The 20,100-nt window shown below is 44.2% G+C and overlaps 1 protein-coding gene across 7 annotated transcripts in view; it reads right to left on the reverse strand.

The window, feature by feature from the left end:
• Positions 1-20,100, reverse strand: part of VWA8 (von Willebrand factor A domain containing 8) — a 386,353-nt gene that overhangs the window by 25,592 nt on the left and 340,661 nt on the right. For all 7 annotated transcript variants that reach the window (XR_012121063.1, XR_012121064.1, XM_073212563.1 and 4 more), the window contains 2 exons: positions 1,876-1,974; positions 780-1,018 (listed from right to left, as the gene is read on the reverse strand). Coding sequence is in view for 5 of the 7 variants with exons in the window: in XM_073212563.1 (XP_073068664.1) it covers positions 780-1,018; positions 1,876-1,974 (338 nt within the window). In the remaining 2 variants the exon portion in view is untranslated. The remainder of the gene's footprint in view (positions 1-779; positions 1,019-1,875; positions 1,975-20,100) is intronic.

Genomic DNA, 20,100 nt, shown 5'->3' on the forward strand with positions numbered 1-20,100 from the left:
ATTTGTAATTCAAAAAGATACATGTTAGTGTGTTTAAGAAATGAAAGTGTTTCCAGTTCTTTCCTTTCAGATCATTCTCAATGGTATTTATTATTCGACCATAAATTTCTCTACTGAATATTCAGTATATTCAAGGTGGCATTTTACTGTAAATACTGTCTTATATTGTCTCACGTGTTTCACCTTCCATCTCTCCTTAGTGTATATGTAAAGGGAGATATATAAGAAGGGAGATATTTATCTACCTGTACCTATATCTATATAAATCTATATATATCTACGTATGTCTATCTACCTATGTATGTATATGTATATACATCTGCACGTGTGTGTGTGTGTGTGTGTCTCTCTCTATATATAGACAAACACACACACACACACACACACACACTCTCTTATGCTAGGAAAATAGCACCTGTTCAGTACCTTGATATGAATTAGATACGAAATGACTAGAAGTGAGCTTGAGACATTCATGTAAAGTGCAAATTATATGAAATACTGTCTAATATACTAGTGGACAAATAAATCTGCTAATCATTTTATTGGTTTAAATGTAAACAAAATTAATTTAAAATTATTATTGCTCATTCAGACATGAGCTAGAACATGATGTCCCCTCAGCTAGACTGGCAGCTCCTTGAGGAGAGTGACTCCAGTCTCTGTTTTCCTTCATCTCTCCCACGGCCCCTCAGGGTGATAAGCCCATGGAATGGTGTGTGCCAGGCACTCCAGTATCTCTGTACCTGCTATTTGCTGTATCCTGAGATGACACTTACCTGGCTGCTTGATCGCCTAAAGATCCAATAAAAATGGCAAAAGCATTTACTTGAGGGTTGCTTGTCAGGATCTGGGCAAACTTGGCAGGATGTATTCCGTATCTTGACAGGTTTGCATCGCTCAGGACAATGACGAAGTACTCGTCAGCTTCTTCTTTGACGATTTCCTTGATGGCATGTTCTGTCCCCTCCAAGGTGTGGTCCCCACTCATGCAGAACTGAGCATGGGCATGCATCGTCTGGGGGTAGGAGATGTTGCACAAAGTCACAGGTGAGAGACTCCTTTATTAACAAGCATGGTGATTTTTCTATTGGCCGTGAGAATGCGCCAACACGAACTACTACGCATGAACAAAAAGTCACTGAGTGAGTTCTATTTGATTTGTACCTCAGAGTGACAACAGTACACAGTGTATTTGTATGTGCTTAATACTTTTGTTGGAAACAAAAAATGTCCCAACACTATCCCAGTTGGAGGGCACTACTTTTAAACTCAAGTTGCCATTTAGAGGGAGAAAACGTAAGAAAATATAAAATTTGGTATCACTCTGGGGGATGGTGATGACATAGGAGAAAAATAAGGAATGGGTTGAGTTTCCAATAAACAAAGTTATAATACTGAACACTGTACTTAAAGCCATAGCAATGGAAGAAATTCACTCTGAAATCATGGTGTGTGTGTTTCTATTGTAGAGCTCAGTATGTGAAATTGAATTTATCATTAGAAAATACTAATAAATACATAAAATTGGGGTTAGAGAGTATTCTAAAAGGGGTCATTCTTTTCCTTTTACTAAAATAGCAAGGGGCTGAGAAGGACCATAGAGGATATAGAAGGGGACCCAGGTTGTAGAATCCTGATACAATACTAAGTACCCCCAAAATATATAGGGAACAAGTTTAAATTTCATACTGTGGAATAAAAGATTTTCGGCACGAGGAATGTTTTTTCAGTTTAAGGCTTGAATGTTTGTGAAACAGGTCTTTTTCTTTCCTGAATCTGCTGCTTCTTCAGTGAATCTTTTCAGTGACCAGAAAACACTTAACCTAATCTGGTGGAACTTTTCACAATATAAAGGTAACTGAATGTACTTACCTTCAGAATTTCTAGTCTCTGCTTATTGTCCTTGGGGATCTTGTTAATTGGAACTAGACCAATGTTGTAGCCATCTCCAGAGTGTCCAGTGATGTCATACTATAGGCAAGAGAGTCAGAGAGACAGGAGTATCTGTCCACTGCGGAATGGTCATTGGACCTAAAGGCCCCCAACTCTGGTCTGTTATTGTCCAGAATAGCTGAACATATAGCCATGGAGAAGTACAGAGAGATGGCTATGCACTGACCGACAAAGGCAAATTCTAAGCTCCTTTACTTCTGGGCCGTCCTCTCGTGTGATCTCCTTTCTCCAGGAGAAAAATGTGAGGGCTTCAGGGGCTGCCAAGAATTCCATTCTTAACTCTAACTTTCAGGGGAGAGTTAAAGAAATTACACTCACACACACACACACACACACACACACACACACACACACACACACACACACACACAGTGGTAGTCAGAATTCTAAGGTGGCCCCCAAGATTCCTGCTCCCTGATCTATGCAGCTTGTACAGTCTTCTTCCCTTAAGTGTGGGCAGGACCTGTGAATACGACTGGATATTACATGTGATTATGTGATGTTAGAGATTTTGCAGATGTAACTAAACTACTTATCGGTTGACTCTAAGTTAATCAAAAGGGAGACTTTTCTGGATGGGTTTACTTTAGTCATATGAGCCCTTAAAAAGCAGAGTTTTTTTCTAGCTGGTAGTATAAGGTGAAGACAGACTTGACATATGGGGGATTTAACATGTGGGAATCATTGTGGGTGAGATGGAAGGGACCATGGAAGAAGGCCCTGGGAGTGGCATCAAAGAGCAAACCTGGCTAAGAGCAAGCAAGGAAACAGGGACCCCAGTCCTACAACCACAAGGAACCAAATTCTGCCAGCAATCTGAATGAGTTTGGAAACATTCTTCCCTGGAGCCTCAAAGAGCCTGCCAGTCTGGTTGATACCCTGATTTCAGCCTTCTAAGACCCTAAGCAGATAACTCACAGAACCTGCCTGGACTTCTGCACTACAGAACTACGACTTAATAAATGGGTATTGCTTTAAGCTTCTATGTTTGTGGTAATTTGTTACACAGCACTAAGAAACTAATACATTTATTTTTCTTCTGAGCACAAAAGTAAAATACATTCACTGTAGAAATTATGGTAAAGCACAAGAAGGAAGGTAAAATTTATCTATAATCTAATCACTCAAAGATCACCTCTCTTAATATTTGGTCATGTAAGTTCTTAGCCTTTAATTTCCTTTCAGTATATGTGTCAGAGGTTGCACATTCACACACATACACATCTACATCAACATAATTTTTAACTAAAATGTGGTTTTATAACCTGCTTTTCTACTTAACAGCATTTGATGTATTTTTCAATTTAGGAAATACCTTTCTAATTCTCTTTCTCACAGTGCACATGAGAATGTCCTGTCTGCTGAGAAAATTCTACAGCTGAGTGTGGGGTGCAGCATTTTTACAGAATCTGGAAAGAAGCTTGGGACCTGAGGGAATATAATTGGGGTAAGGTGGTTCTAACTATTGGGTTTGCCCCCCAAATTCCCTTCTTCTCGCCTACCAAGAATTTTAGTGATGCTGATATGATACGGTTAGAATAGACCTCAAGGTATCTGGGCAACTGGGGCATCTGCAAAGAAAATTCTGAGTGTGGGTCTGGGACAAAAGATTTTATAAAGTACTTGGAATACTATGGGACAAAATGCATAAGAATCACTGTAGGCAAAATTGCAGTATTTCCAGAATCTCTTGCCTGGCCTTAGTGAATCTCCATATGAATAGGTATTTCCAAGGGGTGGAGAGAAGTACCATCTCCATACCAACAGGTGGTTACAAGGGGTGTGGGGAGCAGCACGCACCTGGACTGGAGAGGTTTGGTGGGGCCTCTGCAGCTGGGTCAGGAGAGACAAGGGTGAATGGGAGTAGACAACTTCTTATAAGCAATAAACAGATTTCTCCTACATTATTTTTCCCTTTGACTGATTTTGGCTTCAAAGGCTTATTTGCCCCAGGCTGGGAACACATTTTCCCCTGGAGTTACAATCACTATTATCTATTCACTAACCAACTATCAATCTACAACTAGACAGCTGTTTTGAACACCTACCACGTGCAAAACAGTACTCTTGGTGTTGTAAGGGAATGCAATCATCTCTTCATGGCTATTACTTTTTAACTGGTGAATTCTTTGAAGGTGAGGCTGTATCTTATTCATCTTTAAATTTTAGTACCTATGAGTGTGCCTGGTGTGTTTATTGTACAACTGCTTTGAGAGAGTTTGCAATCAAGTTGGAGCAATAAGTTTTCCTTTCCCATGTGGGCCACATTTTTTACAAATAAGCTATTTGGAAGCTGGAATGCATTTTCTCTCCCAGCCATCATGTGGTAAGCGGTGGTTAGCCCATGCTGGTTGGCAAAAGGCAACCCATAATGTAACTGAAACCATTGTATTTAAAATGAAAAGAAGTAGAAAAACTCCTTATTAAAGTAATTTTTATGCAGAAATATGAAATCAGAAAGCAAGTCATTTGGATAAGATGAATTCCACTTTGGACCTGCTGAAATTATGCATTCAGGGAGCTATCAGAGTAGAAATCTACTTTATATAGTTAGAGATGTGGTTGTCATCCCCAGGAGGGGACACAGGGCTGCCAAGGGCAAATACGGAAAGATGAGCAGAGGATCCTCTTTAACTGAACCTTGGGGAGTATTCTCTTTGGTGGGGTGAAAAAAGACAGAGCTGAGTGGAGCAGCCGGAGCGCAGGAGACTGGGACAGCCATGGGCAGCTGTGAGGAGGTCTCAGGAAGCGGCTGAGTTCCTCTCAGCACAGCCGTCCTAGAGAATGGTGACTAATGACCTCTGGGCACCAGAATCAATGGTGGAGGGATGATATCAGTGAAAGGTTTGTGGTCCAAGAAGGAGAACAGAACAGAGGCTAGAGGCATGCTAAGGGAGAGTGCATTTACAGGCAGTACAGAAGTGGCAGAGGGGAAGGAGGACAGGGTCGCGGTCGGAGGGTCTGGTTTGGAGAAGGAGGGAGGACCTCCTTTAGCTGAGACTAAAAGGAAGGCAGAGAATGGGAATGGGCAGAGAAAAGTGTGTGACTGTAAGGGGCAAGTGTACAAATGAAAGCCAATACAGGATGTGTCAATATTTGAAAGGTACAGATTGTTAAATAAAATATGTTCTGTCCTCCTACTTTGATAAACTAACAGTATAATAAACTGGAATGTTGGCAGCTGCGCTCAGAAAATAGCGCCCAATGCAGGGCAGCCGGAAGGCCCCGAACTTCCTAATGACAAATCATCCCACACCACTAAACTACATGCTAATTGCGCCTTGGCATAAGGACCAATGAGACCCACCAAATGGTTATGCTAATAAGGCATATGGAGCCGCACCAACCAGGTCAGAGCATGAGAACTATATAAGCAAGCCTCTCCTTCCCCTCTGGGTCCTGCCCAACTCATTTGTTTCACAAAGAGCTGAAGAATAAAGCTTTCTGCAGAAGAATCCTGCTGTTGTTGCATGCTGTTCTTGCCGGCGAGGACAGGGCACGCAACAAGTGGTGCCGAATCCCGGGAACCAGAACATCACCGGCACAGGGAGGACCCTTCAGACATCTGGAGAGGATTCAGAACTGCAGGTCAGAAGAAAGCCCGGAGGGGTAAGTTCCGAGAGGCCCCTGCCTTTTAGGATGATGGTTGATGGTTCTCTGTAAATAAGGAGGCACCATGGGGAATGCACCGTCATTAGTCACGGCGCTGCAGACAGCTCTCAAAGAGCGAAACTTGAAGGTCTCCAGCAAAGTCTTAGGATCTTTTGTGAAGGAGATAGACCGTGTGGCCCCCTGGTTCATTTGTTCAGGGTCCCTCTCAATCCCGAGCTGGGACAAACTGGGGAAAGATCTTGATAGAGAGGAGGAGGAGGGTAGCCTGAGGGGAGGCACCAGGCCCCTCTGGAAACTGATTAGAGCTTGTCTGCAAGATGAGAGATGTGAAAAGGTAATAAAAGAAGGTCAGAGAGCATTGACAGATATCCAAGAGAGCATGTCAGAAACGGAACGGGAAACAGAGAGTGCGCGCGGCCGAAAAAAGGCCACAAAAACGAAGGTAAAGAAACCTCAGAGTGAGGGAGAAAGCCCGCCTAGGGCAAAAGCGAAAGAGCCCCGAGAAGCGAGTGACGATCGCCTCGGAGAAAATAGTAAATACCCCTGGAAAGAGTTGAGGGACCTCCAACTCTCCAATAGGGAATCTGAGGAGGAATTAACGTCCGCAGAGGAAGGGGAAGAAAATAAAACCGCAGAGTGTAGAAGTAAGGGAACCAGCAAAGTTGAAAAGCGGACCAAGGAAAAAATGAAAGCAGGGTGTCCCCCGACGCCCGTTGCCCCGCCACCTTACGTGAGTGGCGCACTCTCCTTTTGCCACCCAGATACTCTTCAGGCAATTAGACAAATGTTTCCTGTATTTGAGGATAACGGTGTACGCTCTCACCAGCCCCTGAGCCATAAACAAGTTAAAGACTTAGCGGAATCCGTCCGAGCGTATGGGGTCAGTGCCAACTATACCATAGCACAAGTTGAGAGATTAACAGAGACAGCCATGACACCCGCAGACTGGCAATATGTAACTAAGGCATGCCTTTCTAGTATGGGGCAATACATAGAATGGAAGGCATTGTGGCATGATATCAGCATGACCCAGGCACGCGCAAACGCGGCCGAAGGACAGCCTGCGTGGTCATATGATATGCTGACGGGCCAAGGACAGTGGGTAGCCAACCAGACCGCCTTCCCCTTACAGGTATACGCACAAATAAACACATGCGCCGCCAAGGCATGGAAAGCCCTCACCAACAAAGGAGAAGTATCAGGCAATTTGACAAAAATTATTCAGGGGCTGAGCGAGCCATTTTCTGACTTTGTCGCTCGTATGATGGAGGCCGCAGGCAGAATATTTGGAGATCAGGAACAAGCAATGCCCCTAGTGGAGCAATTAGTATTTGAACAATGTACCAAGGAATGCAGACAGGCGATAACACCCTGGAAACAAAAAGGGATACATGCCTGGTTGAAAGCCTGTAGAGAAATAGGAGGGCCACTCACCAATGTGGGCCTAGCCGCGGCCATATTACAGAGCCACAAACAAGCCAGGATCACTAACAGAAGTATCAAATGCTTTCAATGCGGGAAATTAGGACATATAAAGAGAGAGTGTAGGAGCCCAGCTTCAGAACAAACAACCCAAAAGACCCCTGGGTTGTGCCCTAAGTGTAAGAAAGGCAGGCATTGGGCCAATGAGTGCCGGTCTATTAAAGATATAGAAGGGAAACCCTTAGAACTGCCAAAAAACGCCCAGAGGGGCCCCCGTCACCAGGGCCCGCAAATATATGGGGCAACCAGCACGCAAGTGTCATTCGGGAACAACCAGGCCCCCCAAGGAGAGCCACTTCAAGTTCCGCGGGATTGGACATCCGTGCCACCACCAGAATAGTGTTGACTCCACAGATGGGAGTTCAGCCTATCCCTTCAGACTTTAAAGGCCCCCTACCACCAAATACCATTGGGTTACTCCTAGGGCGCTCTTCTGCTGCATTGAAAGGCCTGGTAGTTCATCCCGGAGTTATAGATCAAGATTATGAAGGACAGGTAAAAATCATGTGTTCGGCTCCCAGAGGAATCTATCCTATATCCCCGGGAGACCGCATAGCCCAGCTCTTAGTTTTACCTAGTCTCCACGCCAATTATCCTGCTACCAACACGGAGAGGGGAGAAAGGGGCTTCGGCTCCTCTGACTGGGATTCAGCCTTCATAGTATTAGATTTAGCAGACAGACCAAAATTAACTCTTCAAATAGAGGGAAAGAGCTTTGAGGGAATCCTAGACACTGGAGCAGATAAAAGTATTATCTCTGCAACCTGGTGGCCCTCCAAGTGGCCTGTGACCCAATCCTCACATTCATTACAAGGTTTAGGATATGAGTCAAGCCCTTCAATTAGTGCCAAACCATTGAAATGGCGAGCCCCTGAAGGACAAGAGGGTACAGTCACCCCTTATGTACTCCCTCTACCGGTCAATTTATGGGGGAGGGATGTCATGAGAGACTTAGGCCTCAAACTCATTAATGAATACTCCACCCCCGCCCAAGGCATGATGATGGACATGGGATACATCCCTGGCAAGGGGCTGGGGAAACACCAACAGGGACGCATACAGCCCATCCTGCCCAAAGTAAAGAATGACCGTCACGGCCTGGGTTTTTCATAGGGGCCATTGAAGATGCCATGCCCATACCTTAGCTCACAGAGGAGGCCGTATGGGTTCCTCAGTGGCCCCTATCCTCTGAAAAATTAGAAGCAGCTCATTGCTTAGTGCAAGAGCAGCTCCAAGTGGGACACCTAGAACCCTCTGTGTCCCCATGGAACACACCCATATTTGTAATCAGGAAAAAGTCAGGATCATGGAAGTTGCTTCATGATCTGAGAGCAGTAAATGCTCAAATGAGAATGCTTGGACCCGTACAACGGGGACTGCCACTCCTCTCTGCCTTACCCAAAGAATGGAAAGTGCTCATAATAGATATTAAAGATTGTTTCTTTTCTATACCTCTAAGCTCCAAGGACAGGGAAAGATTTGCTTTTACTTTGCCAGCTATTAACCATGAACAACCCGATGCCAGATTTCAGTGGAAGGTCCTCCCTCAAGGAATGGCAAATAGCCCCACCATATGTCAACTGTACATTCAGCGAGCGCTAGACCCAATTCGTAAGACCTATCCCACGCTAAAGATCATCCATTACATGGATGACATCCTTCTTTGCTCCCCACAACCAGCGGAAATAGAAGAAGCATATATAGATCTCACTAGATCCCTAGAAAATTAGAGACTGAATATAGCAAGCGAGAAGGTCCAAAAATCTAGTGTTAGCAAATTCCTAAGAGCAACCATTTACACAGATGTAATTTGCCCCCAAAAGCTTGAGATAAGACATAATCAATTGCGAAATTTGAATGACTTCCAAAAACTCCTAGGGGATATTAATTAGTTGCGCCCATACTTAAAGATACCCACCACTGAATTGACTCCACTATTTAAAACCCTAGAAGGAGACCCACAACTAACGTCACCGCGCTCCCTCACACCTGAGGCATTACAAGCCATTCGCAAAGTAGAACAGGCTTTGATGACAGCACAATTAAATAGAGTGCAATCGAATGAACCCTTTGAGTTGTGTGTGCTTCCCACCCCGGAGCTGCCAACAGCAGTTTTATGGCAGCACGGCCCACTGATCTGGATCCATCCCCAAGCCTCTCAGGCTAGGACAATAGAGTACTATCCGGCAGCCGTGGCCAAACTTGCTTTGAGAGGAGTAAAAACCTCCATGACACATTTCGGAGAGGCTCCAGCTAAAATTATAACCCCTTACAGCGTAGAACAGATACAAGTATTATGTGCTATGAACGATGATTGGGCCATACTTGCTTACAGTTTCTCAGGAACCTTTGATAATCATTTCCCTAAACCTCCCCTCATCAACTTCACCAAAAATCATCTCCTAGTATTTCCTCGGGTCACTAGCCTAACCCCGCTGCCTCATGGAAAAACAGTTTACACGGACGGGTCTAAGACAGGCACAGGTGCCTATGTCCATGATGGCAAAGTTGTGACAAAAGGCTACACGCCTGACACTCCACAAATAGTGGAATGTCGCATAGTCTTAGAGGTCCTACAAATCTTTCCTGAACCTTTAAATATTGTGTCTGACTCCTGTTATGTAGTTAATGCAGTCAAATCTCTAGAAGTGGCCGGGCTAATCAAAGCGTCCAGCCCAGTAGCCACTTTGTTCAAACAGATACAATCAGCACTACTTCATAGGCAATCTCCTTTGTATATAACTCATATCAGAGCACATTCAGGCCTTCCCGGGCCTATGACTCAAGGCAACCACCTGGCAGACCTCGCAACCAGATATATAGCTTTTCCCCTGCTAGACCCTATCACCGCAGCTTCAAAATTCCATACACAATTTCATGTCACTGCCGAAACACTGCGCAAGCGGTTTAGCATAACCAGGGCCGAAGCTAGGAACATTGTCCTTAGCTGCCAACATTGCTGCAGCTTCCTTCCCACACCTCATGTTGGGATCAACCCCAGAGGTATTAGGCCTTTACAAGTTTGGCAAATGGATGTGACGCATATTTCGTCTTTTGGGAAACTGAAATATGTACATGTATCCGTGGATACTTGTTCAGGAGTCATCTTTGCCTCCCCATTGTCAAGAGAGAAAGCTTCCCATGTCATCCAGCACTGCCTTGAAGCTTGGAGCGCATGGGGGTTACCACAGATTCTGAAAACAGACAATGGCCCAGCCTATACCTCTACAAAATTTGCTCAATTTTGTCATCACATGGAGATAAAACATATCACTGGCCTTCCCTACAACCCACAGGGTCAAGGGATTGTGGAACGCGCGAACCGCACGCTCAAATCCTATTTACTTAAACAAAAAGGGGGAATTGAAGATATACCCCCCACACCAAAAACTGCCATAGCCCTAGCACTTTTCACTATAAATTTTTTGAATCTGGATGCTCAAGGCCATACAGCAGCGGATCGCCATAATCAGTGGCCAAAAGACCCACAAGAACTAGTAAAATGGAAGGACGTGTTATCTAACCAATGGAAGGGCCCGGATCCAATCATAATCAGATCCAGGGGAGCTGTGTGTGTTTTCCCCCAGGGTGAAGAAAATCCCTTCTGGATCCCGGAGCGCCTAACGAGGAAAGTCCTAAACAAAGGAGATGACTTCGCTATACCTCCTGACCCTGCTCCTGACACTGGAGACCCCGACTCAGGGAGTATTGAGATGGGGAATCCTGTCTGCCTTTCCTAAGCCTATGCCTGTCCGTTTCAATGCAGCCGTTTTTCCGCGCTTTTTCACTACCAATGCTAGTATGAACTTGCCCTACTTAGTTAAAGACACCCTAGTAGCTCCCCTGGGAGAAAACCGATCCTTCGTAACTAATGGGTCATTATGCTTCACCACTCAGAATCTAGCTGGCTGTATCTCCCTGAAACGGAGGAAATACGGATGGTTCAGTGACATAATTCTAGAGGCCAGTAGCCTCCCCGTTATGTCAGCTAAATTTGAAGGGCCTAATAAGGAAGGGAGCCCGCCCTATAAGAACATGACTATCCACCAGATGGTTCTCTGGATCAATGGCACATTTGTACACTCTCCCAGGAACAATTCCACCGACAGGCCTCGTCAACCCAAATATGCCTCCCATTGTGTGGGCGACTATGAGGGAGAGCTGTGGCCCTGGACTGTCAGTCAACTGTAGTAACGTGGGCAACTGAGAGGCAGGAGTTTACCATCTCCCCAGATATGGAGGGACGGCCAGCCAATGAGGCTTGGTGGCCAGTAAAGGTGCTCGAAGGCGAGTTTCGTCAGCAGCTGAGCATGAACCCCTTCCATAAATGGATGCTGTGTAGAGTCAATGGCTCGTGTACCGACCTCTCCCCCTTTTCCGCCCTCCAGGGTGGGGGAATCGGTGTAAAAAATATCACCTTTTGGTGCGAAAATAACCACATGCGCGCACACTGGAACATGATCATGACCCATAACAACGAGAACTACACGTGTTCAGCAAAATCAGGTCCAGAGTCACCTAATTCCCTTTTTCCACCTTCTCCAGTATGCGTATACCCCCCATTTCTGTTTATCTTATCCAATAGTAGCTTTGACTCCTGCTCCAATGAAACCTGCTTTCTGTCTCAGTGTTGGGATGCGCGTAACTTTACCAATGCTTTGGTAGTCCGCATCCCCCGTTGGGTCCCTGTTCCCGTAGACGCCCCTAACACCATGACTCTGTTTCGAGAAAGGCGCGATTTCGGTGTTACAGCCGCCATAGTGCTCCTGATCTCCGCGACCGCGGTCGCAGCCACCGCCGCTGGTATAGCTTTAGACACCTCCATCAAATCGGCTACAGAGCTCAATAACCTTGCAGCCTCAGTAGCTTCTGCCCTGGACCAACAGTCCACACTTGATGGCAAACTGAAAGGAGGAATAATGATCCTCAATCAACGCATAGATCTCGTAGAGGAACAAATAGAGGTGCTCTGGCAAATGGCCCAATTGGGATGTGAGCGGAAATATCGTGCCCTCTGCATCACTAGCATTCAATATAAAAATTTTACACGGGCAGCTAATCTGTCACGAGACCTGTCCCAGTATCTTTCAGGAAACTGGTCCCAAGACTTCGATGGGACACTAGAAGAGCTGCGGCGAGAAATTATCCACATCAACTCCACCCATCTAGATATCTCCGTAGCGGAAGGACTCTCTTCCTAGTTCCTCAGAGCTCTCTCCCACGTCAAGGAGTGGGCGGGCATGGCTGGGATGGGCGTGTTCCTGCTTGGAGGTCTCATGCTCTTACTCTGGTTGTTATGCAGACTCCGCAACCAACATAAGCAGGACAAGGTAATCCTTGCTCAAGCCCTAATGGCGATAGACGTTGGCGCCTCTCCCCAAGTGTGGCTCAACATGCTTAAGAAGGAAGCTCGGCTTTAGCTTGAAGTAGCTCTTGCACCCTGAGCCCATGTGGCACTGCACCAGGCCCGAGTACCTCAATGCTTAATCACAGCTTTCTTTAAGAAGCTCATGGTGCAAGAGGGTTGAGAAAAAAGGTCCAAACCCTTTGTACCAAGCGGTCCCAACGCCAGCCAGAGGATGCGAAGCAAAGCACTGCAAGAGGTCTTGGACCCCTCTGAGAGGCATGCCTGACTGCATAGGGGTAGATGCCCAGAACCCCTCTCCAAAAAGGGGGCATCAGGAAGTATGATGGAGGTCAGGCCTCTGTCTCTGCCTCTGCTGGCAAGTTCCGCCTTGAGCTTCTGTTAGACAAAAAAGGGGGAGATGTTGGCAGCCGCGCTCAGAAAATAGCGCCCAATGCAGGGCAGCCGGAAGGCCCCGAACTTCCTAATGACAAATCATCCCACACCACTAAACTACATGCTAATTGCGCCTTGGCATAAGGACCAATGAGACCCACCAAATGGTTATGCTAATAAGGCATATGGAGCCGCACCAACCAGGTCAGAGCATGAGAACTATATAAGCAAGCCTCTCCTTCCCCTCTGGGTCCTGCCCAACTCATTTATTTCACAAAGAGCTGAAGAATAAAGCTTTCTGCAGAAGAATCCTGCTGTTGTTGCATGCTGTTCTTGCCGGCGAGGACAGGGCACGTGACACTGGAAAGCCAGGGTCAAATGTCAAATACTTGGAGTGCTTGAGTTCTGAGCAAGAACATGGGGGTATTGGCAGTACTGGCCCCTGGTTTGCAGCCCAGGCCCTTCTCTGTCCCACAGGGAGGTGCCTCACATGCCTGTGTGCAGACGCACAGCCCTCACATTCACGTGCCATCGTGCTCCTCCAGACAGTTGCCCCTTGACTATCCCTCAGACCTAGGTGGCCACACCACTGGCCAGTCTGCCCTAGGAAGTGGACCTTAGAAAGAGGCCCTGGAAGCAGGCTTGGGGTCATCTGAGCAGGAGAGTCAGGGATTCTGGGAACTGTGAACATGAGCTAGAAATTGGCTCTACGTGGGCATGCCCATAGACTCTTGGCCTCATGGGTGGGGGCATGGTCGAAGGAGGGCCAAGGTGGCACCTTGGGCAGGGGGCTGGGACCTTATTCCATGCTTGGTTTTAAGCATTATTTTTTTTAGTTCAAAGGATGATACAAAAGAATTATGAGGGAAATTAACCCATACCTTTAAAAAGCTTGATAATAAATGCTTCCTAAGGGTGTAACAAATTCCACACATGAAAAAATAATCTCTTTAGGATAGTTTGCTATCAATGTAGTGAAAAGGTAACAAAATTTGAACCCTTAAAATTGTATAGCTCTTGACAATGAATAACTACAGTACAGTACTGGCTTCAGTATATGGCTGACTAAAGTCACCCATGTGTTCAGTGCTAGGACTGGTATGGATGTGGAGAAAGCATGGCCCATTCTTCCATGGACGCAGGCTCAAGGTCCTGTCATGTCTAATTTAGCAATGGTCATGGCAGGCTTTAAAAACAATGGTTTTTAGCCAAGAATAAAGTTCTCTCAAGAAGGCACCAGGCAAGCTGTTTTCATTACACGGCTGGTGAAGTAACGGATCTATCACATGAGGGGATAAGATCAGGTCCTTGAAGCGGAAGTAGGTTTCTCTTATTTGGCTGAAGTAAGAAGGCTGTAAAAGTATTTGGCTTTTTCTTCCCTTTAAGCCAAAGGTTAAAGTTCTTACTAATCAAATGACCATGGGTGAGACTATATAAAAAAGTATTTGGCCATTTGTCTGCTTAAGGGGTTGACTTAAATGGTCACTGCAGGGAAAAAAGCTGCTAGCTAATTATTAGTTAATTATTAAAGAAATACAGTCAAATAAGTTATTGGATGCTCTTTATCAAAAGCAGATACTGGCTGAAGAAATACTTCAAAAACATTTTAGTAACTATCCATCTACCATTTGATTGACTGATCTATCTATCCACTTACCTACCCACCTATCAACCATTTATTTATTTTTTTGACCAGGAGACAAAAAAGTATACTATACTTGTTCAGACAAATAAGCTAAAGGTAGATGGGTCACAGACCTCCCTTTCTTCCTCTCTCTCTGCTTCCCTTTCTTCCATCATTTGTTTCTCCTTTCCCCCCTTCCTTTGTTTATTTGTGGTAAGGAAAGTGCTATTTGCAGAGGACTTTTTTTGTTTGCCTTTGTCTGTACCTGGTTAGTATTGCACAGGCTGAGGAGACGCACCTAAGGGACAGGACGGGGCTTATAAAATGTTCCGCAGGCTCTGGTTCATCAGATGGCTTGGGTATCACTCTGTGCCCAAAGTAAATAAAATGCTAGGGAGGAATCCAAAGTACATCCAAATGTGGGACATTCCTGGTGTCACTGTAGATCATTTTAAGCTTCCATGAAAAACAATAGTTCTATGTTATAATTATCTAGTATTTGCGAGCCAAGGATCCCTACATATTTTACAGACAGAAATTTGCTAATCCTTAAAACTTTCTGGGTTAAGGGAAAAAGTATATAAACTCATTGTAACTCTGAAGAGAAAGTCCCAGGGCAAAATATCTTTGAAACTGGAATCAGTAAAAGGGAGAAATAAAGTGGGAGAAACCCGTTTATTGCTTCCAAGCAGTAATCCACTTCCACTCTCCTGTGTCTCTTGCGATTGGCTGCAGAAGGGACCCCACCCAACCTCTCTGGTCCAGATATGCCCTGGCTCACCCTTGTAATTACCTGTTGTTTGGAGATGGACTACTTCTCTCCACCCCTTGGAAACACCTACTGATGTGGAGATGCACTAAGGGCAGGTGAGAGATTCTGGAAATATTGCAATTTTACTCACACTCATTTATTTCTATTTTCTAATGCTTGATTCTGCCATTCACCCTGATTGGTTCCTGTTGTGACCACTGTCAAATCAGACTTGACAGGGTCTCAAGCATGTTCCAAGGAGGAATCACAGGAGTCATTAAACAAGAGCTTTACTACCATTATCAAACCACCTAACCTTTAGATCATGCCTTTTTCTGAATAGCACAAAATTTTTATGATCATGATTCTCCACTTTTCAGAGCACCCCTTAAATCCTTGTGGAGTCTTGAATTTAGCATCCAGGATAAATAATAAGCTACAGTAGTAAAGAAAAGTGTCACTCATAGAAGACCAATTTTAATACCTCTTTGCTTCAGAAAGTTATGTTAGAATGCCCTTTGCTATATTTTCTTTTGAAAATTTCTTTCATTTAGAAGATATTGTAGATGAAAACAAAAGCTGAGTTTGTCTAAAACACAAAGATTTATCATCAAATAAGGATGATTTATAATACCTAGACTGCAAAGAAAGCTCTGCTGAGAACAAGGAGCTATTAGCATTTTTCACGAATAATATTTATATTTAAATTTATATTATGAAGGATAATCGTTTGCTAACTTTAGGAGAGGCTATACTTTATTATGCATCCACATCATAAGTAGGTGCGAGACAATCATCAAAGCTATTTCTGAAGACTGGTGATGTGAAATTCTAACCTCCTTCTAGAAATCCAAATATACCATTCTAAGATGGCACTACTGACAGTATGCAGCAAAGAATTGGATGATATAAATATGTGCTTTAAAAGGTCAGGAGAAGTGTCAATAGAACCCTAGGATGTTACCCAATAATCTACAGTATTAGCTGGCTAACCTTTCTTCATACCATGGGAGTCAATGTAAAAAGAGTAATGTTCTGAAGGTCAAGCGTTCTAGAGTTAGCTCTGACATTAACAAGCTTTTTGATCTAGGGCAAGTACCTTTACCTTTCTAAATCTGTTTACTTCTTGTAAATAAGGCTGGTTTAGATAACCTCTAGCATTATATGCTTGTCAGTGACTTAACCTCTGACAACAGGGGTAATCTCTGTTTTACCTAACCTCACCTGGTCACTGAAAGGATAGAATAATACATTTAATGAATACAATGTCAACATTCATACAGTTTTTTATAGTTTACAAAGTGCTTCCATATATCTCACATCATTTTGATTCTCTCCACAAACTCTGGGGTAGGTGTTATTAACCTCATTTTACAAATGAAGGAATTGATGGTCAGAGAGATTAACAGACTTTCTTAAGGTCAGAGATCCAGTGTTGGCAAAGGGTGGAGGCCAAACCCAGGTGCTCTGACTCAAAATCCAATGTTTTTACTAGAGTGAAATAATCTTTGCTTAACTACGCCTCCAACCTTCTTGCCCCCAACCCCCCCACCTCATCTCCACTTCAGCTTTTTGAATGGCTGGCTTGGCCAATACTTCTACATCAACAATTGAGTCAATTCTGAATGGACTCAGAGAAGTCTGTACACCCATCTTTGGTCCTATCTCCATATAGCAATAAGAATTTATTCAAAGCCTGAGCCTGATAGGATGATTGGCATTCCTGTGGCATTAAAGGTTAACGGCAGGCACCGAACTAAGTTTTTGACAGAAGGAATTTTCCCGGCAGGTGCTGGTTTGTAAGCCTTGGCTTACCACATCCTTCTGGGAGCTAACCCAGCCCTTATGACCAAGATGTCTTTGATAAAAGTATGTCCACCATACTTCCTTTGGATGATGAAGTGCTAAGGGGAGGCGCAGGCAGAATGCTTCATGTGATTGACACATTGCCTCCTGAATTACAGCTTTGTGAAAATACTGACTGGGCAGAAATAAAATGGCTGCAAGAAACAGGGATAAAACATCAACTAAGAAGGGGTCCTGAAGTAGAAGTCAGAAGACCTAGATTTTCTAATCTGTAAAATATAAAAAGGTTGCTGAAAGTAATTTCTAAGATCATTCCTGCCCCCAGGGTTCTCTGAAAATCCAACGGTTCCTGCCCCCAAGAATGGAGTGAAAACGCCTCCTTCCCTCAGTAGTAGGAGCCCTTAGGCCTTTTCACCTGCCAAGGGAGTGAAGCATCTAAACCTACGGACTGAGGCAGCCTTTTCCAAAAGAAAGCTCTCAGTCTATAAGCAATAACAATCCAGGATTGGTCCTAGAATAGTGGTTCTCTAATTCTTTAAAATTGTTAAAAGCAGTGGAACTCTTCCAAATGAAATATTGCACAAAAGCCCAGACTGTGAAACATCACGCAATGTCAATATAAGTGGAATTGTTTTGGTTCACTCAGGGACAGAGGGAAGGGGTAAAAAGGGCTGCCCCCACACCCTTCAAGGGTTCCTGTTACATTACTAGGAAACCATGACCTTGGAACATGGTTTATATGTCTTCAGAGAAACAATAAATCTGAGTGTTTTTTTTGTCAAAGTCCAACTTCTCAATAACTAAATAAATCCATCTATTTTCTGGTGTCACTATTTGAGTGCTCAGTGGAGAAACAGTCTCCTGACTTTCGGTGTTATTGAATACTTTGAGGAAAAAATGAAGGTAGTAAGAGCTTTTGAAAAGGAGGTCTACTTTAAAGGTTCCAGTGAAATGTTCCCAGGGGCTTGGAGAAATCAGAGGATACAAACATATGAAGAAGACAAAGGATAAAAGTGCTTCCTAACTTAGAGTGGTTCACGTAACTGTCACCATTCCACTTTCACTCCAGTGTTTAAGTGTTACGTGAACATTGAAAATGCTGTTGATTACAGGATTAGAGCAGTTTATGCTGATTATTAGCAAATAATGTCACTCCTCTCTGAAGTGGCCTACTGTAAATGTTCCTGAGAAGAACTGACTTCAGTTGGTAGAACAATTAGGAGAAACTTTAAAAACTCCAGATGGCTTTGAAATGTGTCCTGCCCCTGAAGTACCTTTCCTTCTCAGTAATTCTTGCTCAAGGTTCCCTGTGGTTTGGCATGGATCACGCGAAGGTGGAGTAAGTGGAGGCTGACTCCCAGTGAGCCTCCTGGACCTGGACTGGAATGGCCCAGAGCTCAGGAGTGGAGCCCTAGCCAAACAAAACACAAAGAGATGCCAAGAGAGAGGTTTTGGGGAAGAGCCCAGCTCACCGGGCCAGGCTGGTGACTTCTGAGGCTTTCAAAGCAAATACAGACTAGACACCTTACAACAGAGGGGTAATTGTAGAAACATAACATCATGAACTGTCTGGAACTGGGGAGTAGGGAGTCTTGGAGCACACTGTGGAATTGCTAAGACACCCAAGTGATGCCTCCTGGGCTATGGAACGTAAATTTTTTAATTTTTCAGTAGGTGTTCCTAAAACTGTCATTGCATCATATTGTATTTGCTGAGTAAATGACGTATTTCTATGATTATCCCCAGTCTCCATGCTTCTTTCACAAATGAGAAAATGAAAGTGCAGAGAGATTAAATGAGTTGAATATGCTCACACAGTATAAAGACACGGAACAGAGTGAATGTTCACAGCGCTGCCCCTTGGCATACATGCATCAAATATCTCTGAGAAGACACCAAAAAAAGTCCACTAATGGACACCACAAAGTCCACCGGAGAGAGGGAAGCAGAGACTTCACTTTACTCTCAGTCCTACTGCATCTTTAATATGTTGTACTATGAGGACTCATTTCCTATGCCCCAAAACATTTAAGTATAAAAAAAGTTCTCACAGAATGTGAGAGGGCTCTATCTCACCTCTTTCCTACCGTCTACAAATGAGGTCTGGGGAGCCCTGGCAGAGACTGGGTGGCTGGGGAGTACCATGAGAAAACAGCCAGACCAATCCAGAAAAGGGACGTTCTACAAAACAACTGATCCTGGACTGTTCAGAGAGTGACTGTCATGAGTAGCAGAATGGCGACGGTAGGGGAGTTGGTTGTTCCGGATTAAGAGGATAATAAGACATTATGACCAAAAATAAGGACTGGACTTGGACCGGATCCTGCATTGCCAGGGGCAAAACGATTAGAAAAGACACTTCTGGAGAGTTGGGAAAGTAAATTTGGATTGTATATTAGAAGACATTCTGAAATTATCGATAATTTCTTTAGTTGTGATAATGGTATTGATGTTGTGTTAGAGAATGTCCTTACTCTTAGGAGGAGCATAATGAAGCATTTAGAGGTAAAGCATATGATGTTTATAACTTACTTTCAAATGAATCAGAGAGGAAAGAGTACATAGTTAGAAACACAAAGTAAATGAGGGAGAATATTAACAACTGGAGAATCTGAGGACATATGGGCCTTCATCCTACTGTTCTTTCAACCTTTTTGTAGGTTTAAATTTTTTCCAAATAAAAAAGAGGGGAAATAAAGGAGAGAGTTTAAAAACCAAATTAAAAAAACAAAGAAAAAACAACAAATGAACAGAGGTGTCCTGGGCTCTATCCTACTCTGTCTCCAACAAGCCTTCCGACTTTGGGAGAAGTCCTTCATTTTTCTGGGTCTCCTTTCCCGCCTGAAGAATGGGGAGGCTGGGGTGAGTGACCTGTGAGGAGACCTCAGTTCTCAGGTCTGTGGACATGGAGAGGGATTTGCAGGAACAGCTCCTGTGCCCTCCCCAGACCACCCTCTCCCTCCAGCCCTCCGGACTCTCGCCTAAGTACCACTTGCCCTCAAAGAGCTTGGTTGTGAGGTCCTAAGGTCTTTTCCTTTTGCTGGAAAGATTTTAATGTGCTGGTTTCATTAGGCTTTCTGTGCTCTCAAAAAAAGTTATAAAGGAACTGTAGTGAATGTGAGGAGTATG

This window comes from Manis javanica, chromosome 9, assembly GCF_040802235.1.
Source record: "Manis javanica isolate MJ-LG chromosome 9, MJ_LKY, whole genome shotgun sequence".
NCBI lineage: Eukaryota > Metazoa > Chordata > Mammalia > Pholidota > Manidae > Manis > Manis javanica.